General features: G+C 45.7%; 1 protein-coding gene across 2 annotated transcripts in view; it reads right to left on the reverse strand.

The window, feature by feature from the left end:
- Window positions 1-2,736: 2,736 nt before the first annotated feature.
- The window catches only part of ACER2 (alkaline ceramidase 2), a 38,431-nt gene continuing 14,828 nt past the window's right edge, over window positions 2,737-26,339 (reverse strand). For both annotated transcript variants that reach the window (XM_047829985.1, XM_047829984.1), the window contains 3 exons: window positions 18,538-18,675; window positions 11,545-11,682; window positions 2,737-7,325 (listed from right to left, as the gene is read on the reverse strand). In XM_047829985.1, the coding sequence (XP_047685941.1) occupies window positions 7,139-7,325; window positions 11,545-11,682; window positions 18,538-18,675 (463 nt within the window). In that variant the 3' untranslated portion in view covers window positions 2,737-7,138. The remainder of the gene's footprint in view (window positions 7,326-11,544; window positions 11,683-18,537; window positions 18,676-26,339) is intronic.

Raw genomic sequence — 26,339 nt, forward strand, 5'->3', positions numbered from 1 at the left:
CATGAAAACCTTTACCTCTTTTGCCATTTTGAAAGTTAAGATTAAATCCGTTGTTAGGGAACTAAATGGAAGAGTCGAAAACCTTGGGTTCAAATCTTGACTCTGTCACTTAATGCCTGTGATCAAAATACCTTTCTGAGCCTCAGTTTTATCCCACCCAAAACAGGAATCCTATTCCTATTGTGAGTATTCCTTTTGTGAGTTGGCCTCACAAAATAGGAGTAAGAAAGACAATCTTGTGTGAAAGATAACTTCTGTGCTGGGCTTTCAAATAAGGCATGCTTTAAGAAAACAATATTCCTAGGGCAATACACCCATTCTTTCATTGCACGGACGTTAAATTTTATTAACCATGGCTCATGGTCCATTAGTTAAAGATTAGAAGTCTTGAACTCCAACTCCTCACTGGTCAAATATTACCAGTCTCTCCTGCCTGCCTCCCCAGTGCTGTTGATGCCTCTTGTATGCAGGGATTTCAGCAGTTAGTGGTTTCTCTTCTCCTCTGCACAGCACGCTGCCTTACTCATCATCTAGCCCTCTGCAGATAGCATGACACGTAATACAAAGCAGGCATTTGCAAAGCGTTGGTTCAAACTGGATTCTGTGTTCAAGATTTTGGGGATTGTACAGGCATTTAGCTTGTGTAAACGGAACTATTAATCCCAAAACTTACACTTAACTCCAGTGGATTAAAAACCTTCCTCTAGATCACAACTACGTTAACTCAGTTTTACATGCAGGAAAATATTTGCTTTATGGTATTTGGCAGATGTTTTAAGTTCAAACACTGAGAAGGTGAAGAATGAGTTGCTGGGGGAAGCAAGGAGGAGGAAAGGCAGAGAGATGCTTGGGGTTTTAAAAAAACAAACAAAAAATAAAAACAGGAAAGCATATGTGGACACAGAAAGAAGCCGTGTAATTTGGAGTTTTTGAAATAATTACACTGAGCTCTGGGGTGATTGGCAATTGGGAAGAGCTTCGAGTGCCACTGAAAGGAATACCTGAAAAGGCCACAAGATGGCGATATTACTCCAGGAGTCTCTCCTGGTCCTTCCCACTCTGGCTATGGCTTTCTTTGTTCACAGACTTCCTTCCCTAGCAAATGTCACCAGTGCCACCATCCATTTTGTGTCTCGTCATGCTCCTGGCCTTACCTTAAGCCACTTTCTTGTGACGAGCCTTACTACAAAAGCTACTGATTTTACTGCTACTTGTGGAATTTTTAAGATAGTGTTGTGGTCTCTCTTCTCAGAGGTAAAAGCAACTGAAGCAAATGTTTTGTCTTAATGCTATAAAATCAACCAACCAAAAAACATGTGAGGTTGATCTTTCCCTTTGTGTGCATTACCACCCAGAGAGACTTCCCAGGTTTAGTGGGGTGTCCCCAGGCCTGCAGATGGTCAGAAACAGAAGTGCCCACTGAAGACAAACGCTTAAGCTGGAAAGACAGGCGGCCAGGGTCCCCCTGAGATGGGCAGGAAGGTGGCTGAGCCCCACCCCAGAGAGAATGAAGGACATAACCCCCAAATACTCTACCTCTTAATTTTTTTATTATGGAAAAATCCAACAATACAGAAGGCAGAATATGACAGACCCAGATAAAATCTTACGGAGTGTCCGAAACTGTAAGCCAGGAAAGAGGCTGGAGGAAAGTGTAAGCTCCTCTTTTGTTGAGGACACTTCAGTTGTACATTCCCAGCACCCCGGGGCTGCCCCCTCCAGCCCCTCAGAGGGTAAAGTCCTGACGGAGGAGAGGAGGGGCGGAACACTGGTCTTAGAGGGCAGTGGCATAGCAAGGCAGTGGAGATCCCAATTTCTGCACCAGAAATGGGATTTGGATCCTGGCCTGGTGCCCTGTTCCTGCAGGAGTTGGGTGGCTTCCAGGGAACCTGAGTTCCCAGAGAACTCTACCTATAGGCATTTTCCTGGGGAGAAGACCCTACTCCCATCAGATTGTCAAAAGGCTCTGTGGCCACTCCTGATCTCTTCCAGGCCAGAAAAAATGTCTGAAAAAAGCCACTGTAATGATCCTGTCTTTGTTTTGATGGTCACATTATTCTTTCCGATATCATGGCCTATGAAGTCTTTAATAACAATTTTTTTTTTAATCATAGAAAATTAAGCAAAATAGGTACACCTAGAACTTTCCGGGGGCACTTGGGTGGCCCAGTCGGTTGAGCATCCGACTTGGGCTCAAGCCTTGATTTCACAGTTCCGTGGGTTCGAGCTCCGTGTCAGGCTCCTTGCTGACAGCTCACAGCCTGGAGCCTCCTTCGAGTTCTGTGCCTCCCTTGCTCTCTGCCCCTCCCCCCACTCATGCTCTCTCCGTGTCTCTCTCTCTCAAAAATAAACATCAAAATACATAGGAACTTTCCTGCTAAATAAAGTCATTTACTATTTTGAAATGTTATATGATCCTCCTTCCAATGACTGGGGAAAATCCAGCATAGAGTAGTTTTCTATATTTGAGCTTTTACATCCATGACTTAATGCTAGACCTTCTAATAAAAATAATCTGTTTTTAGGCACTTTGTACTGGAAATACTTTGGTGTGTTAATTTCACAGCTCTGAGAAGAAACAACTACGCTAATCCTAAGTATGTTGAATAGCAAGGCTACCCAAATTCACTCAAACTAATTCAGGAAAATGTGCTTTGCTCTCCAATCCATTAGATGCATTTTTCCCTTTCAGATATTTCAGAAATCATTTTGGAAACAAACACAAACATAAACATATTTTCATTCACAGAAAATGCCACTTATGGCTTTAATATTGAAATACAACTCATAGTTCCCAAAAATAGTATAAAGTGCAAAAGCTCCATTTCAAAAGGCCTTAAAACGCTCCCAAACAATGGACATTAACTGCTCCCACAGCCACTGGGCACACCACCCTAAGACGGCACAACCTATCTAAAGTATAAAACAAGGAATAGGTCTAAAAATACTATATATGCTCTGCTTACATACTGTGATTATAAAATAGTCTTAAACCTGTTTAACATACACGGAAAGAAACAATTTAAACAATCAGTCCTTTAGAGGCTTTTTTTTTTTTTGCCTGTAGGAGTATGTAAAATCCATTAAGCACCCCAACCTGGCCTGAGCATTCTCTTTGGCCAGCTGGAATGGGAGCACCCCGGCCAAGAGCTGGCAATGAAAGGTTCCAAGCTCATCTGGGGGAAAGGAGCTATGAGAGGGGCTCCGGTTGGGCAAGCTTCAGCCCTCACCTGTCCCTCAGAGATGGTCTCATGCCAGCCCCATGGGATAAAGAGCCAAGGAAGACTCTACCCCACTCTCAGAGCCCCCAACATGGCCCTGGCTCACGTAAGCATGAGGAACTGGTGACTAGTTTTTACACACCTGAGAAAGCCAATAAACAGAACAAGTTACGGTATTTTTAGAAAGTCTGTGCTTGATGACCATTGAGCTTAGGTCCCCCAACAGAACATCTCTGATCCATAATGAACGTAGCAGGCACTAATCAGAGGGACAGGCAGATTTCCCCCACAAGTAGCCTGTTACCGAACAGATTCAGGTATCTCTTCTCCCACACACCTTAAATATATTCACTGACATGCTAATAGTATAATCCTAATCATCAAAAGGAGAAAAGCTTTCTTAAAAGTCTGCATTCAACCAAACACTAAAAAAATAAGAATCGCTGACTTAAGTGATTCCTTGATAACTAGGATACTAATGTTTAATATCCTAGATCCAGTTCCATCAGGCAAATTCTATCTAAGCAGAACAAGTATCTGACTGCCACGGTGAGTAACAGCCATGACCTAATTCCTGAATGTCAACTTTCCACTTCCCTGCGTTATCAGGGGGGAAAAAAACAAAGATTCTTGATTGCACATCAATAAGCTATTCACTTTTTTAAAATCTGAAAACCTCACAACCTGCAGAGCCATCTATCAAATAGCTATTTTCTGTAGTTTGTCAACCCAAGTGCAGAGGCCTAACAAAAAGTAGACTTCGGTTCATATTTCTCAGGACCTATTCATGTCCGGCTCAATGTAAAAAGACTCAGCAGTAAGTCAGAATCCAGTGATGAGCTCTCAAGTGCAGAGCTAACTCAAGTGTATTCCAAAAGCTGCTCTTCGCGGAAAATACACAACTGACATTTATATTCCATTCGAGCTACCAGATGAACTGTGCATGCTAAAAGACCTCTATTTACAACTCTATTTGGAGAAGAAAAAAAGATGAGGAAATACACCAAAATGCCAAAATATTAATAGTGATTGTCCTTGGACAATAGAAATGCAGACTACTTTTTTCTCTTCAACTTTCCTGCAGCTTTCTAATTCTCTACAAGAGCCTGGAGTGCTATAAAAGCATCGTAAATATAAACATGAATGATGCCATAAACCTAACTTCAAATAAAATCTTTAAACTCCTACTTTCTTGATTTACCATCTTCACACTAACAAGCCATAGCGATTTTTGTTCAAAAGGAGAAGTTATGTTTTTGTCCTCCTAAAATATACCCCATTCCATACCTGTTATCAGCCCTTAGCTCATCAAAACCAATCTCTAGAAGGGCCTTCTGGTTTGTTTTTTGTTTTGTTTTGCTTTTTGTTTTTGTTTTTGTTTTGTTTTGTTTTTTTTTTACAACAAAAGCATTCCTTCTGACATCTTAACTAAGCCATTCTTCTTGTAGAAGGTAGATGGCAACAGCCCTGTCAGGGCACTTATTTCCTCATTTCCAGCAGTCCCAGCTTATCTCTATTTCCAAAGGACACTAAGAAATTTCCAGAAGAGTAAGGTCAAAGAGTTGGGAGTTAGGTCCCTGGGGAACACCACCTTCTACCCCTTTACCTGATCAAGAGACCCACACCCTCCTTAACTGCTGGAACAATGCTCTCATCACTGAGGAGCCCTTGAGATGGAAATTAAACCTCCCATAGAGCACAAACACTTCCCACGGTCCCTTCTCCTCATGTATGCTTCCACAAAGACAGCTGGACTTAAAGTAAATCAAAGCTTCCCCCTACTTCGGAGCATTTTTATACTCCAGAATGAATGACACCAGAATCCAAACCTGGGAAGTCCATCTGAAGTGAGGACAGTCTAATTCCTTTTGAAAAAATTCTAGACTTTAAACCCAAAAGACTGAACAGCAGTTTTAAAACTCTAGGTGGTTCCAGGGCGCCTGGGTGGCTCAGTTGGTTAAGCATCTGACTCCAGTTCAGGTCATGATCTCACAGTTTGTGGGTTCAAGCCCCACGTTGGGCTCTGTGCTGACAGCTCAGATTTTCCTTCGGAGTCTGTGTCTCCCTCTTTCTCTGCCCCTCCCCCATTTGTGCTCTGTCTCTTTCTCTCAAAAATAAACATTAAAAATTTTAAAAACAAAACAAAACTCTAGGTAGTTCATGAACCACCTAGGTCTCAGAAGTGCACTAGAAGCCCCACAAATACTTAAATACCATTTTTAAAGTATATTTTTAAGCTATAATAAACAGGGTACACTCATTCAATCCCAAATTTTTTACCATGGAAACCACCAATTTAACTTGCATTTTTTGCTGCATGATATTAAGGGAAATGTAGAAGTTTACCCTTAAACTTAAACTACTAGAATGCACCATCTATCACACATTTGGGTTCCTTGATGATTTCTTATTGCAGATAGGGTTCTGCTGAAAATAACTTGAAAACCACAGAAGCAGAATACAGTCCTTCATTTTTAAACTCTCAGTTCAGTTCCTTATTGGACTTTTCACCTTCGATCCTGTGCAAATTCTAAGTGGAGCCAAAGTTCCTAGACCTGCCACGCGCTGGTCCTGCCCAATTCTTATTAGATCCTTAGCGACAGGACTCCCATCCACACAAGGACATGTCTGTCCTGCCCTCTTTCATGATGGAATGTTGCAAAGCAGGAGATGTCAGTTAAAGTGAGTATCCCTGAGGTCATGCATTCCCCCTCACACCTTGATGACCGTTTTAGAGTCTTCATTCGGCCCAACGAAGAGATTAGTTTTGGCTAGTGTCCCTTCAGGTGAGGAAAAACTGAGAAGGCCAACAGCATTGCCTGCTGCACCCACGACCCAAAGAGCCACAGTTCTAGAGAAGAGCAGCTATCAAATCCTTGGAGAAACCACAGGAAGCACCTTGTACTGGGAGAATATGGAGTATGATTCCCGCAGGAAATCTTGCAGAAAGAAGAGGTGACATTTTGGGGGATAACTTCCAAGTGGAAGAGCATCCAGAAGGCTTCTAATCAGCACAAGTTTCCAGACCTTCATGTCTGCTCCAGACGTTGAACCAGGTAGGACTCCCACCGTGACTGTCATGAGGCCTGACCTTGCGGAGCTCGGCACTGAGGAGCCGGGGTCTGTGTGCAGACCTGCTCACACCACAACTATCCTGTGTGTGTGTGTGTGTGTGTGTGTGTGTGTGACCGTTGGTTTGGGGAGGGGGCCAACAATGTCCACATCTAAAAATTGTGCTCATCTTCAAGAATGGCTTAAAGCAGAGTGTAGCTTTTGGCACAGAGGGTTTTTCTCGTCTGCTTCGCCCTCCTCTGAAGTCAAATCCCCATCTCTCAGCAGAGGTAGTAGAGAAAAGATTCACAAGTGCATGTAAAACCTGGTTACGGAGAGCTCTACATGGATGCCTCCTTAGCCATTAGCCCTGTGTGGATTTCATTGGCTTGGTCTTGTTTTAGGACAGTTTCCTCAAGTGAAAATCCCTGGGATCTTCCATCAGACCGAGGTCTGAGTCTGTCACAGGGCCTGTCGGTCAGCAGGAGAGTTGACACGGAGAGCACATGGGAATGGTCGAGTCTGGACCCATCTCCCACTGGGAAATGGGCTCCCCGAGGGACTGCTCTGCCATTGCCAGAAAGGATACAGCCCAACAAACTACTGCATCTGGAAGAGGCTGAGAAGTTCCACCTGGTGCCCCTCAGCCCTCCACTTTCCATCTTTGGGAAAGGGGAAGACCTTCCTCCCCCTGCATGGTAGAGTCCTGGCGGGCCACAGACACGTTAGTTGAGCCCAAGGGAACAGAACTTTTAAAAGACAGGCCCTACCCCGGACTCTGCAAGCCCCCGGCGGTCTTTGCTGGCAAAGGGAGTCCGTGCATCAGGGAAAATAAGCAGAGAAGCCAAGCCACCACGGCCATGCCATCACGTGATCTTGACTGGTGATTTCTTGCTGGCACACAGGAGGGACACGTAAGGCACGCCGATGAAGGCCCACTTCTCGCTGGGCCAGAACTTGATGACGGGGCCCTGCTCAGGGATCTCGGAGGCTGCATCAAAGTAGGCAAAGCATACACAGCCCAGGTAGGCAGCGAGGCAGATGAGGATGTGCCTGTGAGAAGGACACAGGGAGTGAGCACCTGACACAGGCAAAGATGGCCACCTTCACGCTAGCCTGCCCCTCCCGCTGGGCCAGCCCACCACTCCTGGCTGTAATGACAGCCCAGTGCCTTTTTCAATTAGGAAGGGGTGAAGGTGACCAATAATCTCCAGAAGAGCAGGAGAGTGATAAATCTGGAGCAAACAGGGCCTGTTTCAGAAAGTTCTAATAGGAGCAAACATGCAAATGCCTTTGACACTCATCTGACACCCAAAGATTTAAAACCAGTGCTAGGAAGATGGAGGGAACTGAGCACGTCTGATTGGATCCCACCTTCTTACTCCAAGGTCACTTACACATAGTTAATGCTCTTTATTAGGAATCATTTTATACTGATTAAACTGCTTGTGTACAGTTTAGCAGGGAAACTTTTTTACTGTGCCTGTAAAAAGTTTTAACATGAATCTTTATCAAGCAAGGGACCATTTAAAAGCATGTAATCCTGGGGCGCCTGGGTGGCTCAGTCAGTTGAGCGTCCGACTTCGGCTCGGGTCGTGATCTCACGGTTTGTGAGTTCGACCCCTGTGTCAGACTCAGTGCTGACAGCTCAGAGCCTGGAGTCTGCATCGGATTCTGGGTCTCCTCTCTCTGTCCCTCCCCCGCTTGTGCTCTGTCTCTGTCTCTTAAAAATAAAAATGTAAAAAAAAAAAAAAAAAATTAAAAGCATGTAATCCTTCCTGCTCTTAGACTGAAATCTAATTCTAGATGAATGAAAGCTTTTAAATCTATTTTTTAAATATAATCAAAGAAAGTGTTTTTATAAACTTCGGTGGCTGAGGCCTTTCTGATAATGACACAAAGCCCAGAAACCCTACAGGAAAAGACTGACAGGTGTTGGAACATGACTGTTTAAAATCAACATGGCTCCAAAATATCATTATATACTCAAAGACAAATGGAAAGGGGGGGGGGGGGGGGGGGATTTGTACTCACATGACCAAAGAGTTAAAATCCCTATATTCCAAAGAACTCTCAAAAAGTAATCATTTCACAGGATGCCCTTTAAAACCATCAGTGTGGGAGTGGGCAGTGGATGAAGACAGCAAGGCCGAGATTGGCCTCAGGCGGATAATTACTGATGCTGGATGTTGCCCCCAGGAGGGCTCAATGTAGTACCCTCCATACTCCTGAAAATGATGCAAATTTGCATGACACACACACCTAGTTATGGGACAGTAATGACTGCCTCCTACTCTGTGCCAGGCACTAGGTGCTAGATAAAAATTTTTAAAAATAGAAATACTCTGCAGAAAAGACCAACAAAAAGGCTCCTTTCAAGAGAAGAAATACAAAGAGTAAGCTTATGTTGGAAAAGATCTTCAATAAGAAGGCCATTTTTCTTACAAAGACATGAAAATAAAAATATTTTTAATCAGGTTAAGATTCAAGAGTTAATAATATCTAGTATATAGGACAGTATGGGTAAAAGGCATTATCTTACAGACTTTTAAAAAGTGTTCATTAATATCTCCCTGGATCTAGATAATCTCCCTGAATTTGGACATATATCTAGATACATAGATATCTAGATAGATATCTAGATATATCGATGTAAATATATCTAGTATCCTCTTAAAAAAAAAAATCATTTGCATCATGTATAGAATTGTTCTTTAAAAGCAGAATTAGGGGCGCCTGGGTGGCGCAGTCGGTTAAGCGTCCGACTTCAGCCAGGTCACGATCTCGCGGTCCGGGAGTTCGAGCCCCGCGTCAGGCTCTGGGCTAATGGCTCAGAGCCTGGAGCCTGTTTCCGATTCTGTGTCTCCCTCTCTCTCTGCCCCTCCCCCGTTCATGCTCTGTCTCTCTCTGTCCCAAAAATAAATAAACGTTGAAAAAAATAATAATAATAAAAAAAATAAAAGCAGACTTAGAGGGGAGCCTGAGTGGTTCAGTCAAGTGTCTGACTCTATTACGGCTCAAGTCATGATCTCGCAGTTCGTGGGTTCTAGCCCTACGTTGGGCTCTGTGCTGACAATGCAGAGCCTGCTTGGGACTCTCTCTCCCTCTCTATCTGCCCTCCCTGAGCCTCCCCACCCCCACCTCAAAATAAATACATAAACTTATAACATTTTTTTAAATAAGTAAAGGTAGAATTAGAGAAACAGACAAAAATCTGGAAGAAAGGGCACTTGGCTGGCTCAGTCCGTAGCACGTGTGACCCTTGATTCTCGGGGTCGTGAGTTTAGAGTCCCATTGTGCAGAAATTACTTAAACAAATCTGAAAATCCAGAAGAATAAACCTCAGGTTGAGAACAATGGTTATCACTCGTTGGCAGACAGAATTATGAGAGCCTCTCTCTATACTTCGGTTTAAATTTGTTCTTAAAGGGGCGCCTGGGTGGCGCAGTCGGTTAAGCATCCGACTTCAGCCAGGTCACGATCTCACGGTCCGTGAGTTCGAGCCCCACATCAGGCTCTGGGCTGATGGCTCGGAGCCTGGAGCCTGTTTCCGATTCTGTGTCTCCCTCTCTCTCTGCCCCTCCCCCGTTCATGCTGTCTCTCTCTGTCCCAAAAATAAATAAAAAACGTTGAAAAAAAAAATAAAATAAATTTGTTCTTAAAACGCCCCAACTGGTACAAAAAGATGTTTTTCACCTTTGAAAAACAAGGCAGGAAGTACACAACACTTAGAAACAAATTAAGTTTGAGCCAAAGTTATTACAGTCTAATTTTTAAATTTTGCTTAAACTGTTAAAATTGGATTAATAAAAATGTACTACATCTTGAATGAGGTCATCTTTACACACGTGTACACATTTATCAAAACTCATCAAATCATACACTTAAAATCTACATTTTAGGGGCACCTGGGTGGCTCAGTCAGTTAAGCATCCGACTTCAGCTCAGGTCATGATCTCAAAGTTTGTGAGTTCGAGCCCCACATCAGGCTCTGTGCTGACAGCTTGCAGCCTGGACCATGCTTCAGTATCTGTGCCTCCCTCTCTCTCTGCCCCTCCCCTGCTCTCACTCTGTCTCTCTGTCTCTGTCTCTCTTTCTCTGCCCCACCCCTCTTGAGCTCTGTTTCTGTCTCTGTCTCTCTCTGCCCTTCCCCCCTCCCTTGATCTCTTTCAAAAATAAACATTTAAAAAATCTGCATTTTATTATCTCCATTATAACTCAACAAACTCATACTAGTGAATCTATACACTGTAAGTCGAGGTTGAACCTAAAAAATATCAGGCAAAGGACCCTCAGACTAGAATCTCCAGTTTGTGCGGTTTTACTTTGTCTTCTGCAAACAGTCCTGGGAGTCCCCAAGCCTTCCACTGAGAGCAGATTGTGTCTCCTGCTAGATATATTACAAATTCTCATGTTCAAAGGAATTCATACGAGTTCTCCCAAACCAGAGTCCTAGGCATCGCCTGACAGAAGTCAAGCTTGTTCTGAATCTTGGATCTGATAGAGTTTTTCCAACTCCTCACCACTAGAATTCTCCCTGGGTGCTCTCAATTGACAAGGGCCGTCCTAAAGCAGATGTCTCTTGGTCCTTGTTATCTCTTGCAATCAGAAGTCGTGGCGGGTGGAGGGAAACGGGACTCTGGGTTTGTCGCTAAAGCAGTTCCCGGGAAGAAACGGCTCTGACTTCCTCCCTCAGCTTCCTGAGTGGAAACTGTTGAGTGTTGCTCAGTAAACCACGTGCTGCTTTTTATTTTCAAACTTCACCGTGTAACCTGAGCATTCCAATGCATAGATGCTCCAACTCCCTATGACTGAACGCCCAGGTGAAGCATTAGTTCGCTTTCCCCTTCTGGGCATCCGTATCTGTCTGGAAAGGGAGTGGCTGAGACTGTCCCTAGATGACCTGTGATGCTGTCACCTGGGCATCCCAGGCCCCACATCCTATCTGTCCCAAGCCTTACCCCCCACCCCCACCCCCCTCCCTAGAGATCTAGCTACAGCTCAGGTTACAGATTCGGTTTTCAAGCTCCTTTATGCTTTAGTAATGGAGCTAAAGGTAAGAGACCGCAGACTTGAAACACGCACAATTAGGTCTTTTAGTTCTGGCGAAGCCTGCTCCCTGGAGCCCCTTCCGCCTTTGAGCACACTTTCCTGACGGTCTCTGAGGAGAAAGGCGCTCAGCCTGTGCTGTCCCCTCACACACCTGCGCACCCTGCAGGGAGAATGATGCCTGACAACAAGCACAGATCCCCGTGGGGTCGCTGGGGCTTACCACACGCAGTGCAGGTAGGGGAAGTGGAAGGACGACAACAGCTCACAGAAGGCTCGGTCACTGATCCAGCAGAAGAGCGCAAGGGTCCACCAGAGGCCGGAGAAGAGGCCCAGCTTAAATACACGCACGTTGTCGCACCTGCACAGGGATCCAGAAAGCAGGTCGCCATCAGACTTGGCTGCCACCCAGCTCGCTGGCCACTTTCCTCTGGCTCCTCACATCCCCCTGGGCCCTTGGCACTGGAGGTCCAGCCCAACATACTGTCACCCCACAAGCTTGTGGATGTCGACCCCATGCATACACAGATGGCCCCCAATGTGTCTCATCTAGGCCTCTCCCTGACTCACTCACATACCTGACCGCCTTGACGCATCCACCCACGTGTGCTACGGACCTAAACTGAACATGTCCATAATGCACTCCTGATCTCCCCCTGCCCGCTCCAAAGAATCTTCCATGCTTTCGGAAGCTCAGGCCAAGAGTCTTGGAGTCCTTGTTCTCTTTCCACACACCCCACAGCAGCTCTGCCTTCAATATACCCCCAAAAGCCGGCCTCTCCTACCACCCCCGCCTGAGTCCAGGCCACCGTCCTCTCCTGCCTGAGTTACGGCAACTGTGTCCTCCCACCCTCATTCCCACGGTCCATTCTCCACGCTCCGTTCAAAGCCTCCCATGTCTTCCTTTCCGACCAGAGGGAAAGCCCACAAGGCCCCACACGTCCCGGCTTCTCCTCTGCCCTCCACCTGCTCTCCTACATACTCTGCCCCTCGCTGCCTCTGCTTATCCACCACGCCATCCGGGGATCCTTGTGCTCGTCAGATATCCCGGGCGTGTTCCCCAGACCTCAGCATCGGCTGCTGCCGCCACCTGGAATGTTCTTTCGCACAAAACCACATGGCTCACTGTCTCCCAAGTCTCTGCTCAAATGTCACTCAGTAAACCCTTTCCTGATCACTGTCTTTAACCATTGGACCACCTGTCTCCACCCCCTAAGTGATTCCTCCCAATTCCCCATTACCCCCTCCTCTCCTGTCATGTCCTCTGTAGGGATTATAAGCCTTCTAGCATCCTTCATGTCGTAGCTATTTGTTGATAGCTGGTCTTCCCCTGGTACAACACTGGGCACACAGAGGGCTCCCACTCTTTGCTGAATGAAGGAAAGAACTCTGACCTATGCTAGGACAAAATGCTTTTCGGAAACAAATACTAACAGCCCAAAGAAATTTCAACTGCTATTTTCCTTTTGTTGTTCCCGAATCACTCATAAGGGGGTGACTTCTGTTCCTAGGGAGGAATGTCCAGAGGCAGCTGGTGGCTGAGGGTCCTTCTAAACCCTCCCTCAGAGTCTCCTTCCCCCTCCCTCCCCAACGGGCCACTCCTCAGTCAATCAAGCTCTCTTTCCTGGTCCCAGGGTCCAATGTGACATCTGTACCTGAGAAGGGGGTCATGTTTATTTGTTCATATTTGTTGAACAAGTAAAGTGTCCGAAGCCTCACTTGCTGGTACCTTTCCCAGCTGCCTGGCAGAGGCATCAGTAAAAGCCTCGGTGAAAACAGGATGGGCAGTACGTTCAGAAAGTCCTGCTCAGAAAAAAACAAACTGAAATACCCTTTTGTAGAGCTAAATGCATTCCTTGAAAATTTTTCAAAACATGTTTTGGGACAACAGAGGCCGCTGATCGGAGCGACTCAATTCCGACTTAGCTTTGTTGAACGGCGCACTCAGACCTGCTGCTCCCTCACAGAGGCTCTGCTCCTCCTCTGTCTCAGCTCCTCTTTCTCTGCCTCCTCAGGTCTCGGCTTCAAGGGCACCTTCTCGGATAGACTTTCCCTGACCGCCCCTCCTCCATTACATTGTCCGCATCGGGGGCACCCGCCAGTTTCCTTCCTGACACTCGTCACTAGCTGACGTTGTTTTTATTGGTGTAATTATTCATCAAATGTCTAGTATCCAACCAGACTGCAAGATCAGTGAGAGAGGAGCCACACCTGCCCCGAGTGTATGCAGTGCCCAGCCCAGGATAGGCATGATATAAACGCTTGCTGGATGAATAGATAAAACAAGGTAGTAAAGGAAAATGTTAATGAGATCCTAGCGATCTTAGGAACACATTGGTTTTTTTTTCTGGATTAAAAAAAAAAAAGTAACCATGTTGACTGTGTACCAAATTCTCTGAAGCCATGCCAGGCACTACGAAAGGCAAAATGAACAGGACCCTTGCCTTGCCATTTTAAAATGAAAATGGACAAAAACAAATGTCAACAAATATGGCCAATCTGGTACAAGAGGACCCATGTACACTCAATTAAACCTAGAAACTTTAGGGGCAGCTGGGTGGCTCAGTCGGTTCAGCGTCCGACTCTTGGTTTCGGCTCAGGTCATAATCTCAAGGGTTCATGAGTTCGAGCCCCACATAGGGCTCCATGCTGCTGGTGTGGAGCCTGCTTGGGATTCTCTCTCTCTCTCTCTCTCTCTCTGCCCCTCCCTCATACGTGTGTTCCCTCTCAAAATAAATAAACTTAAGCCAAAATTTGTAGGTTTTTGTTTTTTTAAGGAGCATACCGGAACACATCACAATATGCTGGAAAGGCAGTGCCTACGTGAACATTTGACGAATAATTACACCAATAAAAACAACGTCAGCTAGTGATGAGTGTCAGGAAGGAAACTGGCGGGTGCCCCCGATGTGGACAGTGTAATGGGGGAGGGGCGGTCAGGGAAGGTCTATCTGAGAAGGTGCCCTTGAAGCTGAGACCTGAGGAGGCAGAGAAAGAGGAGCTGAGACAGAGGAAGAGCAGAGCCATCCTGAAGTGGCAAGAGAGGCAGAACGTCAGGGGATGAGTCACATGCGGGGAAAGCACTGCAGAGTCAAGGTCTCAGGGTGGCCTGATGATGTCCCTTCCTCTGTTTCTAGAGGGACAGGTCCTGCTGCCTGCTACTGACCAGGCATATCTCCCCGTGGGTCTTGTCCAAACCTGGGTTCCTTTGGGTTTTATTCCCATTTCTCAGGGCTTAGATCAAAATGTAAACGTGAGGTTAAATGGAGAAAAAAACAAACAAACAACAGAACAAAAGTGATAGATACAAGGAGGGCCCTATTTTAGGATAAAAAAAATCTGAGATGATAGCTACAGTTCTCTTCCTGACCCTTTGTTTTATTCTCAAAGTTTTCCTTAACTGACTCACTCCTAATAATCAGAAGAAAAGCGCCAACCTTAAAAGGTGTTAAATGCACCTGAGTCCCTGCGTAATACGACCCCACCACAAATTTCAGTAAATGTCCAATCATAACCCCAAGTAAAATTTTGTTGCTTCCTGGTCTGAGAGAAGGTTCGGAAAGGACGATGAAAATACGGAAAGACGAGGAACAAGCTTTAGGAATGAGGCTAATGAGAAACAAAAAGCTTCCCCAGTTCCTTCTGAGCAGAGGGAGGTGGGAGGAGAAATATTTGGCTGGCACATTACAGATCATTGCTAATGACAATGGGGAAGGTCCTGGAAGGAAATGCAAAGAGCAACAAAGACATCTCTTCGTCTGGGAATTGCATCAAAGCCGGCCAACAACCATCTTCTCTCTCCCTGCTGGGATCCCAGTGGGGACAGAGACACAGCAGTGAACGTAGAGGCCCCACTCCTGCCCGTGGAGCCTACATCAAGCAGAGGGGACAGACCGTAAACAAAACAGCACAAATAATTTTTTAATTACAGTCAGGCTGGGGGCCAGAAAGAAGTCTGAGGTGCTATGACGGCGTATAAACAGTTGAGCCAAAACAGGTGAGTCAAAGGTGAGCCAGAAGTGAGCCAAACAGAAGGGTCAGAAGGAAGGGGACAGTATGAACAAGGATCTGGGGACAGAAAGAACTAAGCCCCCTTGGGGATAGGGAAGGTCAAAAACGGCTGAGGGCAGAGTATAGCAGGGAGCTTCATGCAGGAAAGAGCTACAGCAGGCAGGGGCTACATCAGGATTTTGAACTTCATCCTAACTGCGATGTCGGCTAAAACAACTCCATAAAATATTAGAGGCAAGCAAGGGGCCACACTGGGGATATTGAACTTTAATCTCAATTGTAATGTCAACTAATGGAAAAAGGACTATGATCAGAGGGGATGCTCAGGAAAGGAAAAGGAAGCCAGACTTCTGTCTTGAGCAAATGGGTAAATGGTGCCATTTACTGCTGCTGGAAATGTTGGGAGAGCCAGAACTGGAAAAGGCAGATCGGCGATCTGGCTGAGCTCGAGATGGCTGTGACAGGTGGGGACAGAGGTCGGACAGGCAGCTAGATGCACCGTGGTGGAGGGAGGAGGAAGGATGGGGTCGGACACACAGCTGGGAGTTGTTTGCAGATGTTTGCAGGCTGTGGATGAGCTCCTTCAGGGGGAAGTGTAGAGGGAGGAGAGCCGAGGTGAGCTGTCACCTGAAGGGACCCCTACCCGAAAAGGTGCACAGCAAACGAGCTTACACGAGAGACTGAAAAGAAGCCGTGGAGGGAGTGGCATCCCAGGAGGGTGTGGCATCCTAAGAGGCACTCGGAAGGTTTCAAGGACGAGGGGGGTGAACTGCGCAAATAGCTGAGGGAAGAACACATAAGTTACGTTGAAAAATCATCACTGGACACACAGCCAAGAGGGGCTTGGGTAGCAAGGTGGGACAGAAGCTAGACTGCAGCGGGCTGAAGAAATGAGAGCTGGGCGGATGAAGGCCACCTTTAAAGACGTTGGGCTGTGGCACCTGGCTGGCGCAGCTGGTAGAATGTATGAGTCTGGATCTTGGGGTCTTGAGTTCGAGCCCCACGTTGGGCATAGAGATCACTTACATACACACACACACACACACATATATATAAAATAAACACTTCCAAGATGCTGGGCTGTGACAGATGAGGGAGAGAAAGGGTGGTGGCTGGAGAGAGTCGTGGACTGAGTCCAGGCTGACTGCTAGGGAAGAAAGAGGGACTCCAGTGTTTTTACAGGCCAAAGGGAAAGACCTTTTAAGAGGAGTGTTGGGAGGGGGGATGGGCCAAATGAGTTATGGGCATTAAGGAGGGCACTTGTTGGGATGAGCACTGGGTATTATTTGTAAGTGATCAATCGTTGAATTCTGAAACCCTCATCACACTGTGCGTTAACTAACTTGGGTTTAAATAAAACTAAAAAAACTAAAAAAAAATTTTTTTTTGAAAGGCGGATCAAGGACCAGTAGACAATTTACAGGAATAAAGTAGGCATAAGAGAAAGAAGGGAATAATCCCTAGGCTGAAAGACAGACCCTGGCAGGATGGAGGGATACTTCCCATGATGCTGCCATTTGTTACAATGATGGAGACCAATCAGCTGCAGTGATGGCTAGCTTTTCAGGGGCAAAGATCTCAAGTACGAAACAGATTATTTCTTTTGTAATTATGTGCAAAGATTAGAGTATTAAAGGAAAATTTTTCCTTGCTTAAAGATCACACTTGTGAAGCAGAATTTATTTAAACAGTAATCTGTCCTAACCACTTGTCCTAACCCCATTTGCTCTTGTTTAAATATTTTAATATTTATTTATTTTTGAGGGAGACAGAATGTGAGCAGTGGAGGGGCAGAGAGAGGGAGACACAGCATCTGAAGCAGGCTCCAGGCTCTGAGCTGTCAGCCCAGAGCCCGATGTGGGGCTCGAACCCACGACCATGAGATCATGAGCTGAGCTGAAGTCAGACACTTAACTGACTGAGCCACTCAAGCGCCCCTAATTATTAATTAAAAATATTTTCTCTTTCCTTAAGCTACTTTTTAACAAAATTATAGGCTAAAACATATTAGATTCAAGAGTTAAGATGAACTAGATTGCAGTGAATTCTCAAGAAACCTACGTCCAGAACATTGTATTCACATCAGCCCTAATATAAGCCAGTACCACTGGACCATTACAAATTCATTTCAGATCTCTTTATTAACAACATGCGTGTTTCCCAGAGAGCTTCAAAAATCTATTAGCATTCTCAAGCCAGTCTCTTGTTCTTCCACTCTTCCAAGGCTACCGAAGGAAAGCAACAAGACAAGATGGGACAGCTTCTTTCCTCTGCCAGCCAGTGTCTTAAAATACTTCTTCAACCACCTTTGACCCTGCCTGGTATTGCTGACATTCAAAGCAACCCCCAGAGGCAGAGCAGTGGGAAGAACCGTATGTCTCCTCTCAAAGACTGAAGGGAGAGCTGACAACATCTTACACAGAGCAACTCTCACACAAAGGAAGAGAGGCCCCAGACTTCAGTTAGGACACGCTACATCCATAGCAATGAGAAAGTCATGAATTAAAATGCATTTCTAAACACTGGCACAAAGAAAAAGCTGCATTTTCAGGGTATTAAAATAAGGACAGTGGTTAGATGTGTTTGGGGGCTAAAGAAATCATGTACACACAAGGCTAAACTACTTGTAGATATCAACCTGAACTTGAGTATACAACTTTCCAAAGGAAAATCCTTAGGCAAATAGCAAAAGCTTTACCTGATAGGTTGTAAATAAGAGACTAAGCCTCAGGGAAAATAACACAGTCAACGGTATTATACCTGGAGTCAATGTTGCCTCATATATAGACATTCGTTTTTCCTTCTGTGTGTGAATACAATAGCCTCGTTAGGACTTTTCTCCTTATTCTCGTCCTAGGAACAGATCTATTCTTTGTACAGAATTAAGTCTAGGCAGGCTGGTCTGGGCATTCACCAGGTCCCTGAGATCTTCCTGCTAAGCTAGCTTCAGATCACTGGGATATATTGCATCCACGAAACAGCTTGCTCCCCTCTTTCTGGAAGTGAGATCGTTAACATTTTGAACCAAACCATCAAATGTGCTGTCAATCCAATAGTCAGAAACTAACTCTATGTGAGGAGTCCGATTCCTTTTCCACAGTTTAGGGCAGTAAAAAACGAACAAACAAACAAAAACCCCAGTAGCCGGTACGTTCCCACCCCAGGGGCAGCCTGAGGAGTGGGCAGGAAGAATGAAGGTACCCACCTCCTTAGCTCTGCAACCAGGAGCACAGTGCAGGGAACCCCCAGGGTCATCAGAGAGATGTTGTTGATGGCGGGCTTGACAAACGCCAGGCACGTTGTGACCGCAGACAGGACACAGACCACCGCCTTGAACCTGCCCCTGAATCGATGGAAGCAAAACCAAACTGTTAGCAAAGGAGGTCTTGTTTGTTTGATGAATGCTGGCAAAGCACAGGCACCACAGGAGGAAATGCAAGCTGAGAAGACGTCGTGCGCAAGGTACCAGGAGTCTAAAACCCACTCACAACCATGGGCTCACTAATTCTACTTCTAAGAGTTTATTCTTAGGAAGTAGCCAGAAATTTTCAAAATATTTAGCCAGGGGGTACCTGGGTGGCTCAGTCAGTTGAGTGTCAGACTCTTGATTTCAGCTCCAGTCATGATCTCATGGTTCTTGGGGCTGAGCCCTGTGTTGGGCTCCGTGCGGACAGCACACAGCCTGCTTGGGATTCTCTCTCTCCCTCTTACTCTGCTCCTCCCCTGCTCATACTTTCTCTCTCTCTCTCTCTCTCTCTCTCTCTCTCTCTTTCTCTCTCTCAAAAATGAATAAACAAGCTTAAAAAAAAAAAGCCAGGAGAATGGTGAAATGAGAATCCATGTAAGTCCCTGAGGGTGAGATACAGATAATTATTTTCTTAGTGTCCTTTTTCTCTTTATTGTTTTCAGATCTCTTACAGCAGCATTTAGCAAACTTCTATAAAGGGTGAGAGAGTAAATATTTTAGGTGTTGCAGGTCACAAGGTCTCCGCAGCTACTCAAGTCCACCACTGTGGACAGTAAGTGATTGGGCACGGCTGGATGCCAATAAAACTTGATTTGCAAAAACAGGCAGTGGACCCATTTGGCTCACAGCTTGTCAACCCCTGTTCTACAAGGCAAATGCGTAAGACTTTTACAAGAAAACCAGGGACCACTTACAAACCATAAAGCTCCCTAGTTTAAAAGAAAAAAAAAATCTGTGTCTAGCACACAAAACTAAGTCTTAAGAAAAAATTCTAATCGTGTCTTTATTTCCTGGCAAGTCACAGTCTAGCATGCATTGGAATTTTGTGTTGACAAGTCTTTGACCTGACAAATCTTAGAAAAATGCCATCCTCACTCCCTTCAGTGGAGGTGCTTTCAGTAGAACGTGCCAGAAGTGGCGACGTGATCCCGGACGCGTTCCTCCTCTCCCTGGGACTCCATTTCCTTATCTATAAAATGAAAAGCCTGGACTAGATGATCCCTAAGGCCTCATCCATGACTGAAATTTAGGAGCACATGATTTTCCTGAAGTTTCTTTTATTCCTCATTTGTACAATTTACTTTGGCCGCGAGCCCTGGAACAGGTCACAGTTGGGAAACTAATTTGAATGAAATTCCATTATAAAGAAATCAAAGTGCATTGAGACCTCCAAAATACAAATTTATCTCTTAGAGAGGAAAACCATTTATCATCAAGGCACAGGAAATCATTGATGGGGCGGCCAACTTTCTGACTGGAATGGACAGGAATTGTAGCCCTGAACTTCAACCAGAGAAAAAAAAAATACATGTGTGGGAAAGGGTCCAGGCAGCAAGTTCTCAGGAGAAGCCTGTTTTCCTCCTGGCCTTGGCTGGCAGCCTTTGCTACTGGATGAAAGGCTACCTGCTCCACTCTGAGGACCACAGCCCGCAGCTCCCCTCCCCCCATCACACACCCACAATAACTCTTATGGACCCACAATAACTCTTTCACTGGGTTTTGAGATTCTATGAACCACACCAAGGCCTTTCAGCCTTTTCAGATTGGAAAAACCAAAAAAAACCACCATTCCTAAATTGCATCGCTTCTCTAGATCAATGGCTGAGGGGTGGGTTAGTGAGGGCGACGGCGATTTAAGCACAGTTGTTCCAGCTAACAGATGCGTGTCACTTTTTCTCCTTCCATCTCGTACTAGCCGTGGGACCTTTGACAAGTCACGAAACGCTCTAAGCCCCAAGTGTCTCTACCCCGTGGGGTTCCCGTGAGCATTAAGGCACTTCACACAGTGCCTGATGCACGGTATGTGCTGATCAAATCCACTCTTAACTGTTATCATTACCATCATGTGAGAACAAGTGAGACTTTAAATAATGTTACTGTGAATCAGATCTACTCTCGGGGAAAATCTGGGCTGCTGTTGCTCTGTAGAGGTCTGCCAAACAGTTCAAAGGCAGCAAACCTGACGAAACTTGCTTTCTTCAAGGAGAACATAGGCAGACTACCTCCCAGGTCAGTCCAGAGGGTGTGAGGGAATGCGCTTCAACAAGGTGGCTTAGCCAACAAAACAACCTATGAACATACAAATCTGTAACCAGCAGAAGTCAACAGAAGTCACAGGGACAGTCCCGCTGACCCCAGAGTCAGGGTCCTGGGTACCAGAGAGCTGGGTACCCGGAGGTCCGGGGTACCAGAGAGCTGGGAATGTCCAGGAGGGACGGGGTCTGACAGGGTGTTAGCTTATCAGTGACACCAGGCAACTCCTACTGTGGTCTCTGGTCCTGTTCTCAACTTTCCAGCCCATTGTGGGCTCAAACTGGAGCACCAGGTCAGGGAACCCTTATCACCCCTTCTTCTTCAATTCTCCCAATCAAACCCTGGTAGCCCAACACCATCAATATAATATTACAATAAAGCTGCTACTGTTATCATTAGCCACCCATTAGAGCAGTGGTTTTCAACCATATCAGACCCTGGGCCCCTTTTCTATAGCAAAAACTTGGTAATGCCTCCCCGCCATTTAAAAAAAAAAAATGTTTATTTTTGAGAAAGGGCAAGAGAGAGAGAGTGAGTGTGAGCAGGGGGAGGGATAGAGAGGGGGAGAGAGACAGAATCCAAAGCAGGCTCGCGCTGTCAGCATAGAGCCTGACGTGGGGCTCGAACCCTTGAACTATGAGATCATGACCTGAGCTGAAGTTGGATGCTTAAATGACTGAGCCACCCAGGCGCCCTTAGCCCTTTTTCCAAAGTAAAATTGATTTTATGGATGATAAAACTCCATCACCGTAACCACCGAAAATATATCCACAGACTTCCCAGATGTCTCTTAAGGGATGGAAATGTCCCCGGTTAAGATCTACTGCTCTAAACTACCCTGTAGGACTAAAACATGATCTATTTAGAACAACCAGACCATGATATTCATAGGACTACAGCAGTGGGTCCTGGAAGGTCTGCCCATGTCGTTTTATAAGTAAGGAACTGACAAGACCCAGAGAGTCTAAGCCCCTGGCCACAAGTTACCCAGCTAGAGCAGGATGGCCAGACCCCAGTCTGCACCCATGCAACTCAGGATTCAAAAACTGAATTGGATTATAAAGTGAGAGCTGTCCCTAGATCATGTGGAGGCAAAATCGTAAAAAAAAAAAAAAAATCACAGGAGGATAAATCTTTAAGAAATGGAAACAATTAGCCTATAATAGTTCTTTGTTCTTGGAGTTTATTTTCTCAAAACAAAAATGTTTAAAAATTATTAATAACCGGGGTGCCTGGGTGGCTCAGTCGGCTAAGCATCCGACTTTGGCTCAGGTCATTATCTCACAGTTCATGAGTTCGAGTCCCATGTTGGGCTCTGTGCTGACAGCTCAAAGCCTGGAACCTACTTCAGATTCTGTGTCCCCCACTCTCTCTGCTCCCCGCCCCCCCCCCTCTCAAAAGTAAGTAAGGGGCACCTGGGTGGCTCAGTCAGTTAAGCATCTGACTTCAGCTCAGGTCAAGATCTCATGGTTTGTGAGTTCGAGCTCCGCATGGGGCTCTGTGCTGGAGCACAGACAGCTCAGAGCCTGGAGCCTGCTTCAGATTCTGTGTCTCCCTCTCTCTCTCTGCCCCTCCCCTGCTCACATGCTGCCTTTCTCCCAAAAATAAATAAATAAATAAATAAATAAACATAGGTCTAGACCTTACCTTCAAAATACTTACCAATGTTAGACATTCGTAATAACTGCTAGCATTTACTGAGTCCTTACTCTGTACAAGACACTGTAGTGTATATTTTACAGGATTTTCCCATACATTTCCAACCCCATGAGGTAGGTACTCTTCTTATCCCCACTTTACAGATGAGCAAACTGAGGTACCAGGGCTTTAAAAACAAAACCTACTACCCAAAGCCATGCCTGTCTGATACAATCACTTAGCCACCACACTCTGCTCTCTTTTCTCCAGAGATCTCAGGCTGGAACTACTTTTAATGTGTTTTTAGAACCACTCCTGCAAAGTCAAGATCACAAACAGATGTCAACTGGTAAATTTCGACAGCAAAGCCACACGATCCCTGGTTTTGACGTGAAGTCCTTGGTCTGGCCCACCACTTGGGCACAGAGCTGCACCTGTCCCCATGTCACAGGCAGTGAGGCTCACAAAAAGGGGTCTGTTCGTCTTGCTCTGCCTGTCACTAGCGAGTTGAAGGTGGACGAATAGACCTGAACTCCTTATTTATAACGTGTTATTCTCCCCTAACACCATCCCTCTTCTTTGTTCATTCCCACTTTCTCCTTCAATGTATGTGCGTATCTCAGAAATGCTCGGCACAAATCTCCACATGCCATTGGTAGTAATGAAAGCTAACTCTGTATGCTCACCATGTTTGCTCTGCAGGATCCCCTCACACGATGATTATTTCCCTGGTTTGACAAGTGAAGAAACAGGTGCCTGGGTGGCTCAGTTGGTTAAGCTTCCGACTTCGGTTCGGGTCGTGACCTCACAGTTCGTGGGTTTGGGCCCTGCATCAGGCTGTCTGCTCTCAGCACAGAGCCTGCTTCAGATCCTCTGCCTCCCTCTCTCTGCCCCTCCCCCGCTCGTGCGCACTCTTTCTCTCTCAAAATAAATAAATAAACTTAAAAAAGAGGAAATAGAAAGCTAAAGAATCAAGACAAGTCACACTGCTTGTAGGCAGCAAAGCTAGGATTCAAACCCAGGGCGTTCCCAAAGCCAGGGACATAAACATCTGGGATGCTCAGGGCCCCCAAGGACTCTCCCCAAGCTGAAAACAGTGGGGTCACATCTTCCCAGAGAAAACGTGCAGGGTGTTGGCGATGAAAAAGGTCCTAAGTGGTACTGACTTCTCTGCCCCATGATATGGGCTTTGTTGTTAAAAGTTGGTAAGCTTTGGGGCGCCTGGGTGGCGCAGTCGGTTGAGTGTCCGACTTCAGCCAGGTCACGATCTCGCGGTCCATGAGTTCGAGCCCCGCGTCGGGCTCTGGGCTGATGGCTCAGAGCCTGGAGCCTGTTTCCGATTCTGTGTCTCCCTCTCTCTCTGCCCCTCCCCCGTTCATGCTCTGTCTCTCTCTGTCCCAAAAATAAATAAACGTTGGAAAAAAAAAAATTTTTTTTTTAAAAAGTTGGTAAGCCTCTACTACAAAGCTGTCATCATCAAGACAGCATGGTATTGGCACCAAAACAGACACATAGACCAATGGAATAGAATAGAAACCCCAGAACTAGACCCACACACGTATGGCCAACTCATCTTTGACAAAGCAGGAAAGAACATCCAATGGAAAAAAGACAGCCTCTTTAACAAATGGTGCTGGGAGAACTGGACAGCAACATGCAGAAGGTTGAAACTAGACCACTTTCTCACACCATTCACAAAAATAAACTCAAAATGGATAAAGGACCTAAATGTGAGACAGGAAACCATCAAAACCTTAGAGGAGAAAGCAGGAAAAGACCTCTCTGACCTCAGCCGTAGCAATCTCTTACTCGACACATCCCCAAAGGCAAGGGAATTAAAAGCAAAAGTGAATTACTGGGACCTTATGAAGATAAAAAGCTTCTGCACAGCAAAGGAAACAACCAACAAAACGAAAAGGCAACCAACGGAATGGGAAAAGATATTCGCAAATGACATATCGGACAAAGGGCTAGTATCCAAAATCTATAAAGAGCTCACCAAACTCCACACCCAAAAAACAAATAACCCAGTGAAGAAATGGGCAGAAAACATGAATAGACACTTCTCTAAAGAAGACGTCCGGATGGCCAACAGGCACATGAAAAGATGTTCAGCGTCGCTCCTTATCAGGGAAATACAAATCAAAACCACACTCAGGTATCACCTCACGCCAGTCAGAGTGGCCAAAATGAACAAATCAGGAGACTAGAGATGCTGGAGAGGATGTGGAGAAACGGGAACCCTCTTGCACTGTTGGTGGGAATGCAAATTGGTGCAGCCGCTCTGGAAAGCAGTGTGGACGTTCCTCAGAAAATTAAAAATAGACCTACCCTATGACCCAGCAATAGCACTGCTAGGAATTTATCCAAGGGATACAGGAGCACTGATGCATAGGGCCACTTGTACCCCAATGTTCATAGCAGCACTCTCAACAATAGCCAAATTATGGAAAGAGCCTAAATGTCCATCAACTGATGAATGGATAAAGAAATTGTGGTTTATATACACAATGGAATATTACGTGGCAATGAGAAAAAATGAAATATGGCCTTTTGTAGCAACGTGGATGGAACTGGAGAGTGTGATGCTAAGTGAAATAAGCCATACAGAGAAAGACAGATACCATATGGTTTCACTCTTATGTGGATCCTGAGAAACTTAACAGGAACCCATGGGGGAGGGGAAGGAAAAAAAAAAAAAAAGAGGTTAGAATGGGAGAGAGCCAAAGCATAAGAGACTTAAAAACTGAGAACAAACTGAGGGTTGATGGGGGGTGGGAGGGAGGAGAGGGTGGGTGATGGGTATTGAGGAGGGCACCTTTTGGGATGAGCACTGGGTGTTGTATGGAAACCAATTTGTCAATAAATTTCATAAAAAAAAAATAATAATAAAAAAAATAAAAAGTTGGTAAGCTTCTAGAAATATATCCATTTTCCTCTCTCCTGCTCATAACATTTCCCCACTTCTCCCTTCAAGAAAGAGAAAGTTTTTCTTTTTCACATCATGAACACATTAAAAACTGTCGCTTGGAGGGGCTCCTGGGTGGCTCGGTCAGTTAATCGTCCAACTCCAGCTCAGGTCATGATCTCGTGGTTCATGAGTTCGAGCCCCACATCTGGCTCTGTGCTGACAGCTCAGAGCCTGGAACCTGCTTCCGATTCTGTGTCTCCCTCTCTCTCTGCCCCTCTACCACTCACGCTCTGTCTCTCTCTCCCTCAAAAATAAAGATTAAAAAAATTTTTTTGTAAATAAATAAAAATAAAAACAAAAACAGTTGCTTGGAATTCCAAGTGGGACCTCCGGAGGGCCATGAACAAACAAAACCATTCTCCTCATGCTCGCAGCTTCTCCCTCAGATCCCAGGACTTGAAAGCTCAGATCTGAGAACCAAGAGGCCCCTCAGCGCTCAACCTCCCACACCCCAGGCTCAGGGCAAGGATGGAGGTGAGCGGTGGGCACCTTCGACACCAAAGGAGAGGCCAAAAGTAAATGATGTTTCTCAGCCAGAGTCAGGAAGCCCCTTCTCCACCTCCCAGGGCTTTCTAAGTGCTTCCTTTCCAGTCCTGTAACCGAAGCGGAACACGCACAAGACTGGAAACCGGAGACCGCCCAAACCAACCTGCTACACATGAGAGCCTCCCTCCCCCACTGAGGAGAAAGCCTCAGCCAAGGAGACCGTATTTCTCCCAAGACCAGGAATGCCCTTCTTATCACTGCTAGTAAGCAGCTGGCTCACTCCCTCGTGGTTTTGTGATCCAGGAACCTTGAGGATACCTGAGCTGCTCGATGATACTCAAAATACTATTTAATTCAAATCCTTCTTGTACAATGAAGACTGTACAGCTAGTTCACTTGAAGTAGGTCTTCT

The sequence above is a fragment of the Prionailurus viverrinus genome, chromosome D4 (assembly GCF_022837055.1).
Source record: "Prionailurus viverrinus isolate Anna chromosome D4, UM_Priviv_1.0, whole genome shotgun sequence".
In the NCBI taxonomy this organism is placed as follows: Eukaryota; Metazoa; Chordata; class Mammalia; order Carnivora; family Felidae; genus Prionailurus; species Prionailurus viverrinus.